The 20,745-nt window shown below is 40.7% G+C and overlaps 1 protein-coding gene across 8 annotated transcripts in view; it reads left to right on the top strand.

Annotated features, from left to right (window-relative positions):
• med12 (mediator complex subunit 12) overlaps positions 1-20,745 on the top strand; it is a 205,234-nt gene that overhangs the window by 156,405 nt on the left and 28,084 nt on the right. For 6 of the 8 annotated variants that reach the window (XM_041195238.1, XM_041195236.1, XM_041195242.1 and 3 more), the window contains 7 exons: positions 207-318; positions 4,635-4,724; positions 7,534-7,643; positions 9,984-10,119; positions 11,450-11,611; positions 12,998-13,354; positions 15,930-16,083. In XM_041195238.1, the coding sequence (XP_041051172.1) occupies positions 207-318; positions 4,635-4,724; positions 7,534-7,643; positions 9,984-10,119; positions 11,450-11,611; positions 12,998-13,354; positions 15,930-16,083 (1,121 nt within the window). The remainder of the gene's footprint in view (positions 1-206; positions 319-4,634; positions 4,725-7,533; positions 7,644-9,983; positions 10,120-11,449; positions 11,612-12,997; positions 13,355-15,929; positions 16,084-20,745) is intronic. The other 2 variants (XM_041195243.1, XM_041195237.1) reach the window with 1 other exon arrangement.

Genomic DNA, 20,745 nt, shown 5'->3' with positions numbered 1-20,745 from the left:
GACGAGCAGGTAAGTTTGGGTTTCTTAACTAGGGTTATAGAGAACATCTTCAATTGTTTCCTGAATATCATCAAACAATTTGTAATTAAAAATGGCACCAGAATTCAATTACTCTGTTTATTAAGGCAAAATTAATTTGATAATATCATTTGGAGGCATTACATGGACATTAATATATTTTATTTAATCTTTACTTTTCTCTACAGTATGTCTCTGCTGAGTCAACAGCCATTTCTTTCGCTGGTTCTGACGTGCCTGAAAGGGCAGGATGAACAAAGGGAGGGGCTTCTCACCTCCCTTTACAGCCAGGTCCAACAGGTAATGTAACCCTCAAAATTACTAGTTGTGGAAGAAAAGTGAGTTGCGTTTTGGCAGATATAGGTGATGTGATTACACTGGTCTGTTTCAGTCCTTTTGCACTGCTAGGTCCATCAAATAATGTTATGATAATTGGCTAGGTTCATTTGAAGAAGACCTTTCTATCAACCGATCTCATTGTTATGAAATTCTAGTGTTACCCTCTTCCCATTTCAGCTTTAATAACTCCTTGAGCAGAACCTTGATTTAACATCCAGCAACCCTCAGATGTAAACCCTGCACCTATCCCATGCTCCCCGTCTTCCTCGTCACCCCCCCCTGCCCCTCCATCCCTCATAGTAATGACCTGGAGCATCAGCTTAAATTATGTGCTGAAATCACAGTATCTTTACAGTGCAGAAGGAGGCTGTTTGGCCCATCGAGTCTGCACTGGCTCTCTGAAAGAGCATTCCACCTAGTCCCACTCCCCTGCCTTATCCCTGTAACCTGACACATTCTCTCAGGTAGCAATCCAATTCCTTTTTGAATACCTGCATCGAATCTGCCTCCACCACCCCTGCAGGAAGTTTGTTCCAGACTCCAGATCTGGGTGAAAAAAAATTTCCTCACATCACATTTACTCCTTTTGCCAATTATTTTGTACCTGTGCCCTCTAGTTATTAATGTTCTCTTGAGTGGGAACAGTTTCTCACTATTTACCCTGTCATACCCCTCAGGATCTTGAATACCTCTATCAAACCTCCTCTCAACCTTCTTCAAGGAAAACAGTCCCAGCCTCTCCAATCTATCCTCATAGCTACAGCTCTTCATCGCGGGGCTTCAAGCTTCTGACAGGGGCTGGAGCACAATCAACTATGCTAGCTTGATAACCTTTGAGTATCCAAACAGGGATTTGAAACATGTGTATTGTTTTTGCCTTTCTACCAGTCTGTCATCTCAATTATTCAGACTCAACATAGAATAAATAAATTAGAGGGAAGCTACTTCTTCTTAGTTTGTACAGTCAGGTGGAACAGGACTATAGTGCCAAGTACAGTAGGATTAGAATGCTGCTATCGGAAAATTGAAAAAGTTCCCTTCCTCCAATTGTCTGCTGTTATTTCCTTTAAGCATTTTTCTTGCTGAAGTGTAGCTCCACAGATATTGGAAACCTTGGCTGTCCTGCACCGCTGAGCTTGAACAACAAACATCAGCGGTCTGTTAAACTAGGAGACATTGGCTAGCCAAATCCAGATATCTGTGCAATCTGCAGCTGAACAACAGTCAAGAGATGATGCATAAGAACATAAATAAGAACAAGGGTAGGCTGTATGGCCCCCATAAGCTTGTTTTGCTATTTAATAAGATCTTGGCTGGTAATCTGCCTCAACTTCACCTTCCTGCACTATTCCCATATCCCTTGATTCCTTTAGTCCAAAATACTATTGACTTCAGTCTTGAATATAATCAATGACTGAACATCCCAATCCCTATGGGGAGCGAATTCCAAAGATTCAGAACCCTCTAAGTAAAGAATTTTCATCTCCTTCCTAAATTGCCAACCCCTTATCCTGAGACTATCACCCCCCCTCTAGTTCTAGACTCTTCAGCTGGAAAAAAACAGTCTCTTGGCACATATCCTGTCAAGCCCTCTAGGAATTTTTATGCATTTCAATAAGATCACTTCTAATTCCTCTAAACTCCAGAGAATATAAGCCCATTCTACTTAATCTCACTCATCTCAGAAATCAATCTAGTGAACTTTCATTGCACCCCATGTAAGGCAAGTATACCCTCCTTTAATAAAGGAAACCAAAACTGTATGCAGTACTCTGGCTGTATTCTTATCAAAGTTCAATATATTTGCAGTAAATTTTCCTTTCTCTTGTACTCCGAACTGTTTGCAAAACAAGCTAACTGACCTTTCCCCTCCCAATCAGGGGCATTGAAGCCAGTTGGAGAACCTCTTCTACCTCGCCAGCTGATATTGGGGAATAGCATAGGCAATATATGTAATCTCCAGTCTGTTGGACTAAAGGAAGATATACAGTGGGGTTCCCCAGGGGTCAATAATAGGTATTACTTTTTTTATATTGATGACCCAGACTTAAGTGTACAGGGCACAATTTCCAAATTCGTAGATTACATCAAATTTGGAAGTATTGGAACTGTGAGGAGGATAATGATAGACTTCAGAAGGATATAGACAGCCTGATGGGATGGGTGGACAAGTGATAGATGAAACTTAATGCAGCAAAGTGTGAAGTGATACATTTTGGTAGGAAGAACAAGGAGAGGCAATATAAAAAAATGAAGGTATTGTTCTAAAGGAGGTTTTGGAACAGAGAGACCTGGGGATATATGTGCATAAACCGTTGAAGGTTGAAGCATAAATCGGGCAGGTTGAGAAAGAGGTTAAAAAAGGGATGTGGGATCCTGGTTTTTATAAATAGAGCCATAGAGTATAAAAGCAAGGAAGTTATGCTAAACCTTTATAAGGCACTGATTCAATCTCAACTGGAGTACTGCTTCCAATCCTGGGCACCACACTTTAGGTAGGATGTGAAGGCTTTAGAGGAGGAGCTTAAAAGATTTATGAGAATGGTTCCAGGGATGAGAGGGGGACTTCAGTTGCATGGATATATTGGAGAAGCTGGGGCTGCTCTCCTTAAAGAAGAGAAGGTTGAGAAGAGATATGATAAAGGTATTCAAAATCAAGTGGAGTGTAGACAAAGTAGATAGAGAGAAACTGTTCCAATTGGCAGAAGGGTTAAGAAGAAGAGTATCCAGATTTGAGGTGATTGGCAAAAAGAACCAAAGGCAACATGAAAATCTTTTTAATGCAGCAAATGCTTAGGTTCTGGAATGCACTGCCTGAGAGTGTGGAGGAGGCAGAATCAGTCATGACTTTCAAAAGGGAATTAGATAAACGTATGAACAGAAATAAATTGGAGGGCTACAGGGAAGAAGAGCAGGGGAGGAGGACAAGCTAAACTGCTATTGATTTGAGCCAGCATGGACTTGGCGGGCTTATTGGCCTCCTGCTATGCTGTCGTGATTCTATGATTCTAACCTGTAACTCCCTGGTCTTTGTGGCTGCATTGAACTGTGCATTTGCCCCCTGGGCCATCAGGATGATTCCAAAGTGAACCAATGGGAAATATGTGATTCACCGCCATGATCTTCCGACTTCATTTTTGGTTTCAAGTATCACATAGTAAAAAGTATGAACTGCACATTAATGTAATAGTGTAGCATTAAGGAACAATATTATATTAAGAATGTAATGCCATAAGAGTAGATACAGAATGCAGATCCTACAATCATGTTGTTATGGGCAACAAAAGCTCCTGTGCACTTATGCGTGGTACTGGAATGTAATATCTCTCCAAAGCCTGCTGCATTCCAAGAAAATTGTATCTTATCGGCTATTGTCAAGGAATTGAACTTCAAAATAAACATGTAATACAACAGCTGCTTCCTATGCTGGATGTAACAACTTTAGAATCTTATTTTGTCCTAGAAATTGATGGAATTTGCCTCCAGTTTTGTTATCTGCTCGTGAAAACATTCTCTTTGCTGGAAATGTTACATGAGCTCCAACAGCATCTACTGCCTCAACCAAGTGGCCATTTTCATGTATGAGCCTACGGAGTGAGTAACTGTAGAGCGCAATACAGCTAAGTCAAGTTTTGTCTTCACCCAATGTCCACACACAAGCACTTTCCAACAGGACAGTGATCAAGAGTGTAAACCCTGAATGCTTTCCTGATCCTCCCTTTTTCCTTATCAGGAGAAATTGAGACCAAATGTAACACTTCCATCACCCTGACATATATGAGCTAACTCAATAAAGAATAGGAATTTGAGTTCAGCATTTATTGGTTTGCATGGCTGTATAAGTGCTGTATCTACTCTCCAGATTTTGATTGGATTTGAAGTATAATTCTTTTCAAGCCTTAAAGAGCTACATTCGAGTTTAGTGCAGATAGTTTTTCCAATACTGAGCAATGAAAACCGCTATAAGGATTGATGTTATGTGAAGGGTTTAAAGAATCTAGATTAACATTTTTGTATAAAAGTTGCATTCAAACCTCAAATAATTTCACATGTTTCTGAAAACATTTTCTGTTAGTCCCTCAAGAGGCGTCAGTGTGATGATACTTGGAGTTTACTTTCTTTTGAACTTGTTGTAACTCCCTGCTGAAGCAGCAATGTCCTCTTTGGGTACTCTTATCAATATCTTTCTGATAGTAAATTACTTTGTAGTAAGGATGGCACTGACTAACTGACCACCAAAAGATAAATCCAATAATTATACTATTTATCTTTCTCAGATTGTAACAAATTGGCGTGAAGACCAGTACCAGGATGACTGTAAAGCCAAACAGATGATGCATGAAGCACTGAAACTTCGCCTAAACCTTGTAAGAATGGTTTAAGTAGAAAATAATTACTGGGCCAATCCTTCTTAGTCATTCACTTCCTCCCCAGTTTACATTTGGCCATTGTTTCATTTCATTCCATTCCTCCGTGCTTACCTTACTCATTTTTGTTTCCCTTAACCTTATTTACACAAATAATTATGTTCTTTAACTGAAAAAAAGCCCTGCATTTATTTAGTATCTTACTTTTCAGTCTCCATGTTCACAGCCTGAAAAGAGGATCTCTGCCAGGCAATAACTGCCAGTCTGTGGGCATGATTTGTTGAAGATTACTGAGTCATGCTTATTGTTTAAAGTTTTTGGGGAAACAGCTTCCAGATAGAAAGACATTAGCACTTTTACCACTTTTTGTCTCTGTGCATTGCTTTATTTTCCCAAAAAAATGCTTTAAAGTCCCAAAGCATAAATGCAAGAACATATAGCTTCCTCTTTACTGTAGGATTTAGAGCTTATAAAGAGTGAGCAGTCTCTTTTTAAAATAGTTTTTTTTTTTGTAAATGATTTCCATATGTTAGGTTCTGAACAAGTAAAGAGCAGTGGCTCTTAGCTGGAGCATGTTACTGTTTCATCCATCATAACACTGGAGAATGAGGAGCAGAAAAGAATGTTAAATCCCATGCGACATTTCCAGTGTATCAAAAGCATTGCGTTAAAGAATTCCAATATGTAGCCTGTATTAGTGAAATATTGAATAGATATTGAATAGATCTTTGCCGCTACCCACTACTACTTCCAAAAATTAGAAATTGATTACGTCACAAGATTGGCAACTACAGTATATCTAAATTAATTTGTTAACAGTCAGTTGCATCTAAATCATCATAAGCTCAATAAAAACTTAATTATAACTGTCACTATCAGAGTGTACCTGCAATTTACTTGGTAACAGTATAACGGTGACTTTGATGATCACAAAGACAGCAATGTTGTAGTGAATTTGAGTTTTAAGTTTACTTTCATCATTGAAAAGCCTGTACTCGTAAGGTTACCTGTTGGTATTGTAAGCAGAAAACTACTTCAGTTGGATCCAATCATGGCATCAGACAATATTGCTCTCTCCGGTAATAAAAACAGAAAATGCTGGTGGTACTCAGCGTGCCAGGCAGCATCTGCGGACAGAAACAGAGTTAACATTTCAGGCTGCAACCTGAAATGTTACCTTTATTCTTCTCCACAGATGGTGCCTGACCTGCTGAGTATAGCCAGCCTTTTCTGATTTTATTTGAGATTTTCAGCATATTTTGCTTTTTCCCTCTTCAGTGATGCTTTGTGGTCACCTGTACAGCATGCTTACAGGTATCCAGGTCTTCAGGTGATTTCATCAAAGCCCCTTCCTAAAGTGTATGTCAAGTACACAGGCTGTCAGGATAGCATCTGTTTCTGCCTAAAAGATGCAATACACAGTAACCCTCGGTCACAGGACTGCCTTGTGCCACGTTCTTATTCAAGGCTGCTTGAACCAAATTAGAGTCCTTTGCTCAAATGCTTGCTTATTAGAAAATGACCATTTTGCATTCATTTCCAGTGTGCATTGGTTTTCTGTTCTTTCTGATGGTCTGGGGATTAGTTTTTGGTTGGTATAGTTCAGTCTTTTTGATTAATATGTGCATAATTTACCAGCTAAACCTTTCAAGTTCCAATACAAATTGTTAATTAAGTTTCAGGCTCTTTCCACCTCAATTCCTACTACTCATGAAGACATTGACTGCTTGCAGGGTTATTTAAAATTGACTGGGAGGTATCACTAGCCTCAGGGATAGATCAATATTTCACATCATATTAATGAGCTAAGCTGGCTGGTCAGCTATGATAACTTTCTACTGTACTATGGCCAGAATTTTACGTCTCATGGGCGGGCGCATGCCCAACGCGTCCAGCCGCGAAATAGTGCGAGATAACATTGGGCGGGTGTCCTGATGTCCGCACGCACTTGCCTGATATCTCACTCGGCAGGAGCGCGCGGCAGTCGAAAGCGCAGGCACCAGCAATTAACCCTATTAAGGAGGCAACTGGAAGTGATTTTTCACGACCCGTCCACTTTTACGGTTGGTGGATGGGCAAGTCAGCCAGGTGGCATTTACATTGTTTCTCATACCTCAGTCCAGGGCAAGATGAAATCTCCGTGGTGAAATAAAATAAAAAGAAATATCTAGAGACTGGTTCTTTGTGAGGCATGCTTTCAGATGCTTGATTGTGCTGCGTGGGCATATTTTGCAGCATTTTTGATGTTTTGTTTATTCTGTGGAGGTCTGCGGCTCCCTGAGGTAACTGCCTGCCTCCAGGGAGATCACTGGAAGTGTTCACCAGCACCCATTGTGACATTGGCACCTGCCCTCTTCCCACCCCCACTGGCAGTGCTGAGCCTTTCTCAGCCAGTGTGAAACACGGTCAGGGACCCGTTTCCCATCTGCTCCTGGACCTGCCAATTGCGCAGGCCTGACAAGCAAAAAATTCGGGCTTATGAATATCTCAGTAAGATACAGGATTGCAAAGTCTACCATAGAGAATTGACTCAGTTCCAAGCTCCTCTGGTCCGGTGTTTCATTTTCGAATCAACTAAACTCAGGCACAGTTTACGTTCCTGAAAAATTCCACCCCCAAGGTAAAGTGGCACTTTAATAGGAGGAAATAAGAGAGCACACCTTAAGAGAAATAGCGACTAACGATGTTATTGGGGAAATTAAATTTTAAATTGAAACCTCATCAATGCTGAGTTACCCTGAGCACTGGGGGCAGGTAGTTTTTTAAAGGATAATCACTAATTGAATGTGTTCTTTGTTTCTGATTTTAGGTGGGTGGGATGTTCGATACTGTCCAACGTAGCACACAAGGGACCACTGAGTGGGCTGTTCTTCTCTTGGACATAATCAGCAGTGGAACAGTTGACATGCAGTCCAACAAGTATGCACTATAGTTACGAATATTGTTAGAAGTATTGGTATCCTTTCTCTCTCTCTTTCTTCACACATGTATACACACCAAAGTAAATTTATGAAGCATATAGGTAGTCAACTGTGAACTAATGAAATACATAATTGGCTTGAAGTAATGTGATTTATCTGGATTTTCAAAAGGCATTTGATTAGGTGCTTTGTAATACTCATGAATAAGGTCAGAGAATATGGAGTTGGGGAAAATAAGGCACAATGGATTGCCAGCTGGCTTCAAGATAGAAAGAAAGAATGGGAACAAAAGATAATTATTCAGGTTAGCAGAAGATGGGAGGTGGTGTTCCATAAGGATCAGAGCTACGATCACTGCTATTCACAATTTACATCAGCAATTTGGACTTTGGAATCAACAACACAATTTTGAAATTGGGGGGTTAGTCAATGCTGAGAGGACTGCAATTAATTATCAGACAACATTAATAAACTAGTAGAATGGGCAAGTAATTGCCAAATGAAGTTCAACACATATATCTGAAGTAATACATATTGGTAGGAAGAATACGTAAGTCACTTATTAATTGGAAGGTGCAAGTCTAGGTGGGGCACAGGAACCAAGGGATCTTTGAGTATTAGCACATCGAGTACTAAATGTTGTATCACAGATTAGCAGAGCCATAAAGAAAATCAAACCAAAAATTATGCTCAGCTTGTATCGAACCTTAGTTAGACCATAGTTGGAGTGCTGTGTGACATTTTGGTCGCCATATTATATAAAGGTTATGGAGACATTGGAGAGGGTGCAGAGAAGATTTACAAGGATGATACCAGAAATGTGTGGATATCCAAATCAGGAAAGGATTGATAGGCTGGGTCTCTTTTGGGGAAAACAAAAGGCCAAGCAGATGCATTTAAGGAGAACCTAGACAAGCATGTGAGAGAGAAGGACTACAATGGTAAATTTAGGTGCGAAATATTGGGAAGAAGCTCGAGTGGAGCATTAGCACCAGCATTGACTAGTTGGGCTGAATGCCCTGTTTCCATGCCATATGTAACCTTATGTAAGAGATGATCTCATAGCTAAAATGGTTTATGTATTATTCCAATGCAGAATTGTTTAAATTTCTGAACTAATAGCATCGTTTAAATATTTGGCAAACCAATGTATTTTTAAGAAATCATTTGTAAATAACCTGTCGTTTATCAGAGTAATAATTGGTTGTAATTGGTTATTTATATTTGGGATCTACTTTCTTAATTATGTAACTAGTACATACAGTAGATTACTGTTTTATGCAAACCATTGCATTGTGCTTATTGAGGAGTAACTTAGAATGAAATGTACTCAAGCAATATAACTCCATTGTAACTTTGAACTCTTTTTTGAATAGCTATAAAAACATAGACAAATAGTGCTGTCTGCCCTGAGAATGGGAGTGCACTGACCTGATATCCACCATCTGATCTGCTTCCAGCAGTGCAGCTGCTCCATCTCCAGTCATATCTGCAGTGTGATATATAATAAAACCATCCAATTCTGTGAACTACCTGTTGCTTTAAAATACCTTATGGACTGCTATCTGTACTCAGCTCACCACCACCTTCTCAAGGGCAATTAGAGATGGGCAATAAATGCTGGCCTAGCCAGCAACACCCATATCCCATAAATGAATGACGATAAAGAGCAGTGCTGCAATCTAAATGTACTGTAAGGATTGCTAGCTCTTGAATATTATAATATACAGTGCTTCCATACAGCATGAAAATGCTGGAAGTACTCAGCATCTGTGGAAAGAGGAAGAGAGTTAATGTTTTTAGATCAATAATCCTTTGTGGTTCTAATGAAATGTCATTAACCTGAAACATTAACTATGTTTCTCTCTCCACAGATGGTGCCAGGCCCGCTGAGTATTTCAGCACTTTCTGTTTTTATTCCAGATTTCCAGGATCCATAGTTCATCCTAGCATAAAGCATATAATGACTGGTTTGCTAAAAAAAATTGGCCATCAGTGCAATTTCAAACTTGGTTTGCTGAGCTTCAGTAACAGCTCAGCAAGTTTAATTTGTGAGTAGCTGAGTCATACAAGCCAAGATGACCTCAGCTCTGAGGTTTGTTTGATCTCTGTTCTTTGCTGGATTAGTTGCAGTTTGTTAGAGTGGAGGTGCTGCAATTGGTCTTGGTATTCTGGGTTACACGGGAGGAAACCTTAGATTTAGCCTTAGATTTTTTACCCCTAATTACTAATTTGTGACCCTTGGTGTTCATTTGCTAAATTCATCTGGTGCCAACACAATGTATGTATATATTGCTGTGAAATACTTCTGAGAGTAAAGGACTGTCTTGTTTCCCAGTGAGCTATTCACTACAGTCCTCGATATGCTCAGTGTGCTAGTTAATGGGACTCTGGCAGCGGACATGTCAAGCATCTCGCAAGGCAGTATGGAGGAGAACAAGAGGGCCTACATGAACCTCGTAAAGAAACTTCGGGTAAAAACTATTTCTTCTTTGTTCCTGAACATCTTGTTTCTTACCGTAAAAATAGTTGAATACATTTACCCAAGATCATAAGATTATTTTGGATGAAGAAGGCCAATCTGCCTTTCCTGATTCATCAAAAAGAACTTTCCATTTTTTCATAGCATTCAGCTGTTTCTTAAATAATTACAGGGTGTTTAGCTCCATTATGCTCCAAGTCTGTAACACATGTTGGTCACTCTGTGATGCATGACATCCTGAAATTGTACTTTCCTGGTCTAAACCTGTACCTCTTAATTCTATTGTTGGTTTAATTTGTATTGTATTTAATACTAAGTACTATCTCATATCTACACTTTATACAAGCACCTCCTTTTAACACTGCAGAGCCCAATTTTCTACGGTCTTTCTATATTCTATACAACTATCCTCTTAGAGTCGGGATCAATCTCTTAGCTCTTCTCTGAACCACCTCCTGGCTTTGTATATCCCTCAGTGACCAGAATTGGATGCAGTATTTAAGGAATTGCTTGACTCAATTACTGTATAGTTTAAACATGAGTTTCCCTAATCTATATCCTAATTAAATTTATTCCACAGGGTTGCGCATCAGTACTTCTGATGGATGAAATTTAATATTGCTTCCAGTATCTGAGTAACAAAAGGATATACTTCAATTCTGGCATCCATGTATCACTCCCTGACTAAAGCATCTGATGGGTTCCTTACATATACAAACATGCACAAGTAGTTGTGCAAGTGCCTTTGAATGCTTTACTTTCCAGTGTTTCCTGCTTAACCCCTCTTTTTCCATCAGTATCTCAAGGGTGTGAAATTTGCCTTTTCACTTAAGTGTGGGAAAACTCTCCACCCTGCAATTAGCAGAGCACTTTAAAAAATGAGCCATTTCTGCTACTGTGACCACATATATAATGGTGAAGCAAAAATGCTGGTAATGCATAACTGATGAATCAGCATTTGAAAACATCATATTTCAGGTGTTCTGATGAATATGAAACTTGAGCTTCCTCTTTTACTTTCATGGATTAATTCCCTGATCAGGCGTTCCCAACGAGGAGTGCTAGCCAAGATTGCAGACCTTGATTTTCTATCAGTTAATTAAAGAATGTGAATCCAAATCTGTGACTTCCTGAATAACACTCCCTGTGAGCAGCACTCTTGGTCAGGAGCACCATATCATGGAATTTCAAACTTCAGAATTTGTAATTTTTCTTCTCACTGTTTAAGTATGTAGCCAGGTGCATACATGTAAAAATGGTTATGTCTCCTTTTGTTTCTCCCATGCATATATTTTCTATTTTCCTTCTTATAATTGGCCTAGAAAGAGCTTGGGGACCGACAGTCAGAAAGTTTAGAGAAGGTGCGACAGTTGTTACCACTTCCCAAACAGACAAGAGATGTCATCACTTGTGAACCCCAAGGCTCTCTGATTGATACCAAAGGAAACAAGATTGCTGGCTTTGACTCAATATTCAAGAAAGAGGCAAGTATTTGATTACCTGACAGTGCTGATCCCCTTTGATAAAGTGTGAGCTTAGAGATTTCTGCTGAAATCAAGATCAAGATTCCCTGCAGCAAACTAATCATCATGCTATCTTTTTATTCTGTTCTAATGGGGCAAAATGAGATACTAATGTAAGAGGGAGAGATGAATACAGAGCAACTGGGAATGCAATTGGGTCATTGCTAGATACTAGAAATGATTCACTGTGGTGCCTTACCCGTGCTTCAACCCGCTGCTTATGCCTTGGAGATCTTAGGAATTGAATAGGCATTGTGTATAGTTTATAGGTAGTTGGGAATTTATGACTTTCTAAAGATTTCAACACTATAAATCTCAGTGATCAACCCTAAACCTTCATTATATTGTGGACTTTCAATGTCACAATTGATGAGAGCAGCATAAACGTTTTATTCTAGGAGAGACCAGGGTGAAAAACCAACACCCATAATGCAGCACATTTAATAAAGTTAAAGCATAATGACAGGATAAATCACAAAATAATAATAATGTCACAAAAAGCTTGGCTTGTAAAAGCCTGAAAGTTACAGGAGGAACAAAAGACTTTCAAAAGCATCTTTAATACATGTGTCTTCAATTATACTTTCAGTCATATCCATTATATCTTCTCTACTCATGCCTGGTTTGGACCTTGAGCTGTGATACCCCTTGGGATATTCTACAATATTAAAAGTGCTATGTAATGTAGTCTTTCTTGATTTCAAGATCAGCACTAGAAATTAAGGTGTGAGCCTGTACTCATTTTTTCAACTAACAAACCGAATGAAGCTATGAGCCATGTACTCTCATTATCGTTCGAGCAATGCTGGGTACTACTTATGGTAGTATAACATAGGCATGCAGCACTGCCAGACCCATCAATGAGTGGAATTTATTTTGAGCCAATTCACACTGACATATTTTGCAACTATTCCCAGAAGGACCAGAATGTTTTCAGTCTTCCAGATTACCTGTCCCCACTGCTGTAAGTGTTGGAGCCCTGCATTAACATTCTGCTGTCCCAAGCAACTTGACCTCAGTGCAACTGGCTATTCTGGCAGGAACTCAGCATGGGTTAATCTGATGCTGAAAATATGTATATGAACATAACACTGCATTTCACTGCTGCCGATCAGAAAGGGAAGAAAAATCTCCCTTCTTCATTTGTTTCAATTCTCAAAATCTATTCCAAAAGTTATGAAGTATTGACTAGTATTGTTCCAGTTTTGGAAGTCATTTTAATGTTTTATTCTCAACTTGAATTTTAGATTTTAAGTTTTAGTAATTCAGGCTAGTTTTTCCCCTCATTTCATCAATGAAAAAAAAATGCACTGTCCCTGCTTACATCTGTTCTTTTTCATGGTGTAGGGGTTACAGGTCTCCACTAAACAGAAGATTTCACCATGGGATGTATTTGAAGGGATGAAGCACTCCGCTCCTCTCTCTTGGGGATGGTTTGGAACAGTTCGTGTTGACCGCAAGGTGACCAAATTTGAAGAGCAGCACAGGCTCCTGTTGTACCACACACACCTAAAACCAAAACCACGTAGTTACTACTTAGAACCACTGCCGCTTCCCCCAGAAGAGGAGGAACCACCTGTGCCAATCATTCCAGAACCAGAAAAAACTGCTGCAGAACCACCAAAGCTGGAAAAACCTAATACTACTGAAGAGAAGAAAAAGAAAGCACCCAGAAAGAAACGGCATGCTCCTAATAAAACAGAGGTGAGATAGAAACGAATTCCTGATTAAAGCCTAGATATTAAAATTACAGTAAATACTGGTACACTCACTAACATGTTGACGTAGCCCATACCTTTTATTATAACACTTGATTTTTAAAAAATTATTTCATGGGATGTGGGTATTGCTGGCGAGGCCAGCATTTATTGTCCGTCCCTAGTCGCCCTTGAGAAGGTGGCGGTGAGCCGCCTTCTTGAACCACTGCAGTCCATGTGGTGTAGGTACACCCAGAGTTCCAGGATTTTGACCTAGTGACAACGATGGAATGGCGATATCGTTTCAAGCCAGGATGATGTGTGACTTGGAGGGGAACTTGCAGGTAATTTTTTCCCCATGTACCTGCTACCCTTGTCCTTCTAGGTGGTGGAGGTCATGGGTTTGAATGGTGCTGTTGACTGAGCCTTGATGGATTGCTGCAGTGCATCTTGTAGGTAGTCCATACGGCTGCCACTGTGTGTCGGTGGTGGAGGCTGTGACTGTTTAAGGTGCTGGATGAAGTGCCAATTAAGTGGGCTGCTTTATCCAGAAGGTGTTGAGCTTCTTGAGTTTTGTTGAAGTTGCACTCATCCAGATAAACGGAGAGTATTCCATCATACTTCTGACTTGTGCCTTGTAAATGGTGAACAGGTTTTGGGCAGTCAGGAGGTGAGTTATTTACCGCAGAATTCCCAAGCTCTGACCTGCTCTTATAGCCACAGTATTTATATGGTTAGTCTAGTTAAGTTTCTCATCAGCGGTAACCCAGGGATGTTGGTAGTTGAAGATTCAACAATGGTAATGCTGTTGAATATCTAGGGGAGATGATTAGGTTCTCTCTTATCAGAGAGAGTATTGCCTGGCACTTGTGTGGTGCAAATGCTACTTGCCATTTATCAGCCCAAGCCTAATGTTGTCCTGGCCTTGCTGCATATGGACACCGACTGCTTCAGTATCGGGGGAGTCACGAATGTTACTGAACATTGTGCAAACGTCCCCACTTCTGACCCTATAATGGAGGGAAGGTCTTTGATGAAGTAGCTGAAGATGATTGGGCCTAGGAACTTCTGCAATGATGTCCTGGGACTGAGACAGTTGACCTCCAACAACCACAACCACCTGACTCCCACCAGTGGAGTTTTCCCCCAATTCCCATTGACTTCAGTTTTGTTCGGGTTCCTTAATGCCACACTGTCAAATTCTGCCTTGTGTGTGTGATATGTAATAATATATATACATTTTACTCAGTGTAACATTTTGACATACTGATGTGCTCTGTATTCTCATTAATCTAATTTTTGATGTAACTTCTCCAACTCATTGTGTCATATTCTTTATAATACATGGATTGTATCTGTATGAAACATCATCTATAATCCTTTGATAAAAACAAAAAAACTGCGGATGCTGGAAATCCAAAACAAAAACAGAATTACCTGGAAAAACTCAGCAGGTCTGGCAGCATCGGCGAAGAAAAGAGTTGACGTTTCGAGTCCTCATGACCCTTCGACAGAACTCGAGTCCGAACTCAAGTTCTGTCGAAGGGTCATGAGGACTCGAAGCGTCAACTCTTTTCTTCGCCGCCGATGCTGCCAGACCTGCTGAGTTTTTCCAGGTAATTCTGTTTTTGTTTTTTATCTATAATCCTTTGTTCACTGCAGAAATTTGGCATGCTATTTGTTTTATTGCCCCCACATCTAATAGATTAACTGTTTAAAACACCTTCCTCCTTTCATGCTCCTGACCATGGCTCACTGATGTGCCAAAATCTGGCACATATCGTACACTGTTCATTACCTATTGGAAATAGCAAATTTAGTGAGTACGTCCCCACTCCTCCTTTAATACTAATGTTGTGTACTTTACAAGAACTGCTTAGTGTGTCTTCAACTCTTTAAAATGACAAAGGGGGAGAAGCTACTAAACTCTATGTGCTGCATGTTATTCTTTGCATCTCTGTTTGTACTTTGGGGCATAGGCCAGGGATCTGGTAGTAATGTATTTAAATTGTATCTCATTCTGTACAGATATCATAGTCTAGAACTTTACCGCTACATGACCTCCGACATATTTTGCTAATAGAAATTGGATTTTTCAATTTAAAGAGACAAACCAACTTATATACAGCTGCATCTTAGCAGCAGAATAATGGTTTATGCATCATATGATTATGGAACTTAGCTCATTGTAAAAATGGTGCATCAACTAATTTACCATGAGCATTTCACTAGAAGTCCCCACTGTAGTGACATCAGTTGTGATCTTGCCCACTTTAGTTAAGATCTTGACAGTTGTAAATTTGAGAGCTGGAATATTGTTGTAGGCCCTTTATTCTTGAAATAAAGTTTGTGATTCAACATCTAAGAACCATAATGCAGTGATATGAACAGAATTATCAATGATAGCAATTATTGATGACCAAAGGCATTGGCTTAATAGAAACTGTCAAAATTCCAATTTATTACTTGGGATTTTGATCAGTGCTTTGAGAATTCTATCTATTTTCTGTGAACACCAGAAATCAATAGCCATTGATAATTTTGCAGAAAGTCTAAAGCTTGTTTTTTTTGTCTTTGAACAGCAGGATTTACCATCCAATGCACACAGAATGCCTGCCTATGGTGGTGGAGTTCCTACTGATCTAATCCCACACCAGACTGGTAATCACTATACCAGACTTCCATACGGACAGCCCAGTGTAGGGATATATACACAGAATCAGCCTTTACCAGCAGGTACATAGCGGAGCATGACTCTCCTTAATATAAAACCACTTTATATCTATCCCTTAATTTATAAAGTTCATTTTAGAGCATCTCTTTTTATAGTGTAAATGTATTCAGGTGGTGGGCATTAACTAACTACCTTGTTAACTAATGTACCTTATCCTAAGTGGGCATTCTTTGTGTGAACTTAGATGGTGGATGTTGATAGAAGGGAAGAGAGATAAGATACTAATAGAGTATTCACTCAAATCTATTTTGTCCTCACCTGATAACTGCATCCGCACATTCCCTTAGTGGTCACTGGACATTGAACTAAGCTTTCCCCCTCCAAGGCTATGGTCAGTGAGCACCTGAACAGCCCTGATTGAGATTCAGACTTGTCATAAAAGTCTCTGATTTTACTCTGTTGTGACTGGCCAGCTTGAATTGGATCTGTATTATGATCACAACTAATTTTGGGAGGACTTGTAAAAAATTCATTAATGGGTTGTGGGCTTGGCTGGCTGGGCCAGCATTTATTGCCCATCCCTAGTTGCCCTTGGGAAGGTGGTGGTAAGCTGCCGCTTGAACTGCTGCAGTCCATGTGGTGTAGGTACACCCAGAGTGCTGTTAGGAAGGGAGTTCCAGGATTTTGACCCAGCGATGGAACGGCGATATATTTCCAAGTCAGGCGGGTGAGTGACTTGGAAGGGAACTTCCAGGAGGTGGTGTTCCCATCTGTCTGCTGCCCTTGTCCTTCTAGATGCTAGTGGTCATGGGTTTGGAAGGTGCTGTCTAAGGAGCCTTGATGAATTCTTGCAGTGCGTTTTGTAGATGGTACATATGCTGCTACTGTGTGTTGGTGGTGGAGGGAGTGAATGTTTGTGGACGTGATGCCAATCAAGCAGGCTGCTTTGTCCTGGACATTGTCAAGCTCCTTTAGTGTTGTGGGAGCTGCACTCATCCAAGCAAGTGGGGAGTATTCCATCACACTCCTGACTTGTGCCTTGTAGTTGGTGGACAGGCTTTGGGGAGTCCTCAGCCTCAGGAATTCAAGAGAATGCATGTCGGATTTTCCCTGCTATGGACAAGAGGGGATTACCTCGACAGTTTCCATTGCATGATTTATCTCTCTTGAAGATAGTTATAATCGTGCATTCCTTAAGTCAGGGGAGTTCTTTTTCCCAGATTCATAGGATGGGTGCATGGAGTCTTGATCTGACCGTACGTCCATCAGCTTTAAGACTTCAGCTGGAATACCATCAGAGCTTCAGGCTTTGTTGTTTTTCATCCGTTGATTGCTATTATAGCTCTCCCATTGATGGTGACTCACCCATGGATTCTACCATAGGGCACTGGGGATAGTCTGGAGAGTATCAGCTGCCACTGTGGATTCACGGTTGAGGAGTTGTGAAAATGTTCTTTCCAATGTTGATGGATAGCATTGTCATCCTTAAGAAGATAAGCACAATCCTGTGTGCGAAGGGGATTTTGTCATTTTGCCCTTGGTCTATAGATGGCCTGGTAGAGATTGCGTGTCACGATGGTCAGTGTGGCTTTAGACCTGGCACGAGAACCTCTGACATGGTCCTTGTTGCCGGATAAGTCCAAGAAAAATGTTGAGGACAACATCAGGAACTCTGCATTGCATTCATAGATCTGACCAAAGCATATGTCTCAGTGAATCGAGAGGCTGAATTGTGCTGCAAAGATTTGGATATCCAAGAAACTCAATAACATCCTGCAACTGCTTTATGATAACCTGACTGCAATCACATTCAATGGGAGGTGTGAAACAGATGCCTTCAAAATCCGGACTGATGTCAAGCAAGGCTGTGTGATAGCCCCCATACTATTTACAATCTACCTGACAGTGGCTATTCACCTCATCAAAGATGAACTGCCCTCAGGTATGAGTGTTAAATACCTGCCTAGATGGTAAGTTTTTTAACCTCTGTGCCAAAACTAAACTGACCATCATGGGCGTGCATTATCTACAGTTTGCGGATGACTACAGTGTCATTGCCCACTCTGCACCAGATTTGCAAGTCACCCTCAATCATGCTCTTGAATTCTACATACAAGAGACTCAGCCTGTCCTTGAATGTAGCCAAAATAAGACTCAGATATCAACATACACCTGGTCAGCCAAATGTTATGTTTTGATGGAGAGACTCTGGAATTTGTTGAGTACTTCCCATACCTTGGTAGCTACCTCTCTCAAAAGGCCTTCATTGATAAGGAAATCCAACACTGGATCAGCTGCACCAGCTTAGCCTTCTGCAAACTATGACAACAAAGACCTCAGCAAGCCAACAAAAGTCCTTGTGTACAGAGCAGTTGTCGTCACCACACTCCTGTACTGCAATGAGACGTGGACTTTGTCAACACATAAGAGCACTAGAGAAATTTCCACCATCAATACCTCGGCTACATCCTTCGGATTCAATGGGAGGACCATTGAACAAATGCTAGTGTCCTTCTTAAAGCCAGTTCCAGAAGCATTCAAGCAAAACTCCTGCAGAATGCACTATGATGGACTGGACACTTGTGTCCAGATGGCCGAAAAGTATCTCCCCACCAGGTTCTGTTTTCTCAGCTCTCAAATTGCCAGCATTCCAGTGGAGGACAAAGAAAATGCTTCAAAGACATTCTGAAGCTTTCCTGGAAGTGTGGCAGCATTGACATTAATGACTGGAGCTTGCTACCAATCGTTCAAAATGGCAACAACTTGTCCATCAAGTTGCATCAAACTTTGAGTCCAAACACCTTAATGATGAGGCTGAATGACGGCAGAGAAAGAAAGAAAAGGAAACAAGTCCTGCACTCTGGATCCCACTCCATCATGGCGCGTCCTTCCCTATGTGTCCAAAGATCTGTGGGTCTTTGAAGTACAATGCCTAATGGTTTTCCCTGGCAGTATGCTCTCTACTTGTATTCACTACTACTGGTAAAACCAGAAGAATCATTGCCATTTTCAGGGACTATCTGAAGTGCTTTCAGACCACAGTAAAACGACAGCAAGGTAAAAACCTCCATGATTATAGCAATCAGTAAAGAAGAAATTATTTTAACAGGTAAACAGCCACTGTTCAAACCAGAACTTGGTATAATAAATAAAAAATCTTCATCTTCTTTACAAAATCTTTGCTGTTTGGGAGTGTTGGGAGGGCAAGAAAAGCTTTTGATCCTAGACTTTTGTATCCAAAGGACTAAATTGCCCATGGTGACCTAGATATTGTGAAGATTTTTAAAACAGGAGAAAAAGCTAAGTATGAGAAAGTCCATTTTAATCCATTTGAAGCTCATCCCTCTTGTACTCCAGCTGATTGAATTTAGCTTCCACCTGCATTTTGTGCGTCCCTAATGTCTTTTTCCGAATGGCAGGCAGTGACTAGTGGGGTACCGCAGAGAACGGTGCTGGGATTCTATTCACAATATATATTAATGATTTAGATGAGGGAACTAAATGAAATATCTCCAAATTTGCAGATGACACAAAGCTGGGTGGGAGGGTGAGCTGTGAGGAAGATGCAGAGATGCTTCAGTGTGATTTGGACAAGCTGAGTGAGTGGGCAAATGCATGGCAGATGAAGTATAATGTGGATAAATGTGAGGTTATCCACTTTGGTAGCAAAAACAGGAAGGCAGATTATTATCTCAATGGCTATCAATTGAGAGAGGGGAATATGCAACGGGACCTGGGTGTTCTTGTACACCAGTCGCTGAAGGTAAGCATGCAGGTGCACCAGGCAGTAAAGAAGGCAAATGGTATGCTGTCCTTCATGGCGAGAGGATTCGAATACAGGAGCAGGGATGTCTTGCTGCAATTATACAGGGCCTTGGTGAGACCACACCTGGAATATTGTGTGCAGTTTTGGTCTCCTTATCTGAGGAAGGATGTTCTTGCTATACAGGCAGTGCAGCGAAGGTTTACCCGACTGATTCCTGGGATGGTGGGACTGATGTATGAGGAGAGATTGAGTCGGTTAGGATTATATTTGCTACAGTTCAGAAGAATGAGGGGGGGGATCTCATAGAAACCTGTAAAATTCTAACAGGACTAGACAGGGTAGATGCAGGAAGGATGTTCCCAATGGTGGGGGAGTCCAGAACCAGGGGTCACAGTATGAGGATATGGGGTAGACCATTTAGGATTGAGCTGAGGAGAAATTTCTTCACCCAGAGAGTGGTGAGCCTGTGGCATTCGCTACCACAGAAAGTAGTTGAGGCCAAAACATTGTATGTTTTCAAGAAGGAGTTAGATATAGCTCTTGGGGTGAAAGGGATCAAAGGATATGGTGAGAAAGCGGGAGCAGGCTATTGAGTTGGGTAATCAACCATGATCATAATGAATGGCAGAGGAGGTTCGAAGGGCCGAATGGCCTACTCCTGCTCCTAGTTTCTATGTATGTTAGGGGGTGAGTTGCGGATGTGCAGTTCCTGAGACTGTCATGTCCACTTTCTCGCTAGATCTCTGTAAACTCTTGCCAAACAGAATTGCAGGCTTTAGAGAAAACACTGCTACGTGTGCAATAGGAACCAAAACATCACAGCAGGATAAAGCAGTGTTTATATTTGTTATTATTCACATCAGCAGAGGCATGCTTCTCCCACTGTCAAAGGCACTGAAGAATATCAAGCTGGCTGTCTCTGTAGAATGGATTTTGTTGTGGCACATTCAGTGGTAAA

Source organism: Carcharodon carcharias, chromosome 9 (assembly GCF_017639515.1).
Source record: "Carcharodon carcharias isolate sCarCar2 chromosome 9, sCarCar2.pri, whole genome shotgun sequence".
Lineage (NCBI taxonomy): Eukaryota > Metazoa > Chordata > Chondrichthyes > Lamniformes > Lamnidae > Carcharodon > Carcharodon carcharias.
This window is presented reverse-complemented; position numbering and strand designations above follow the sequence as displayed.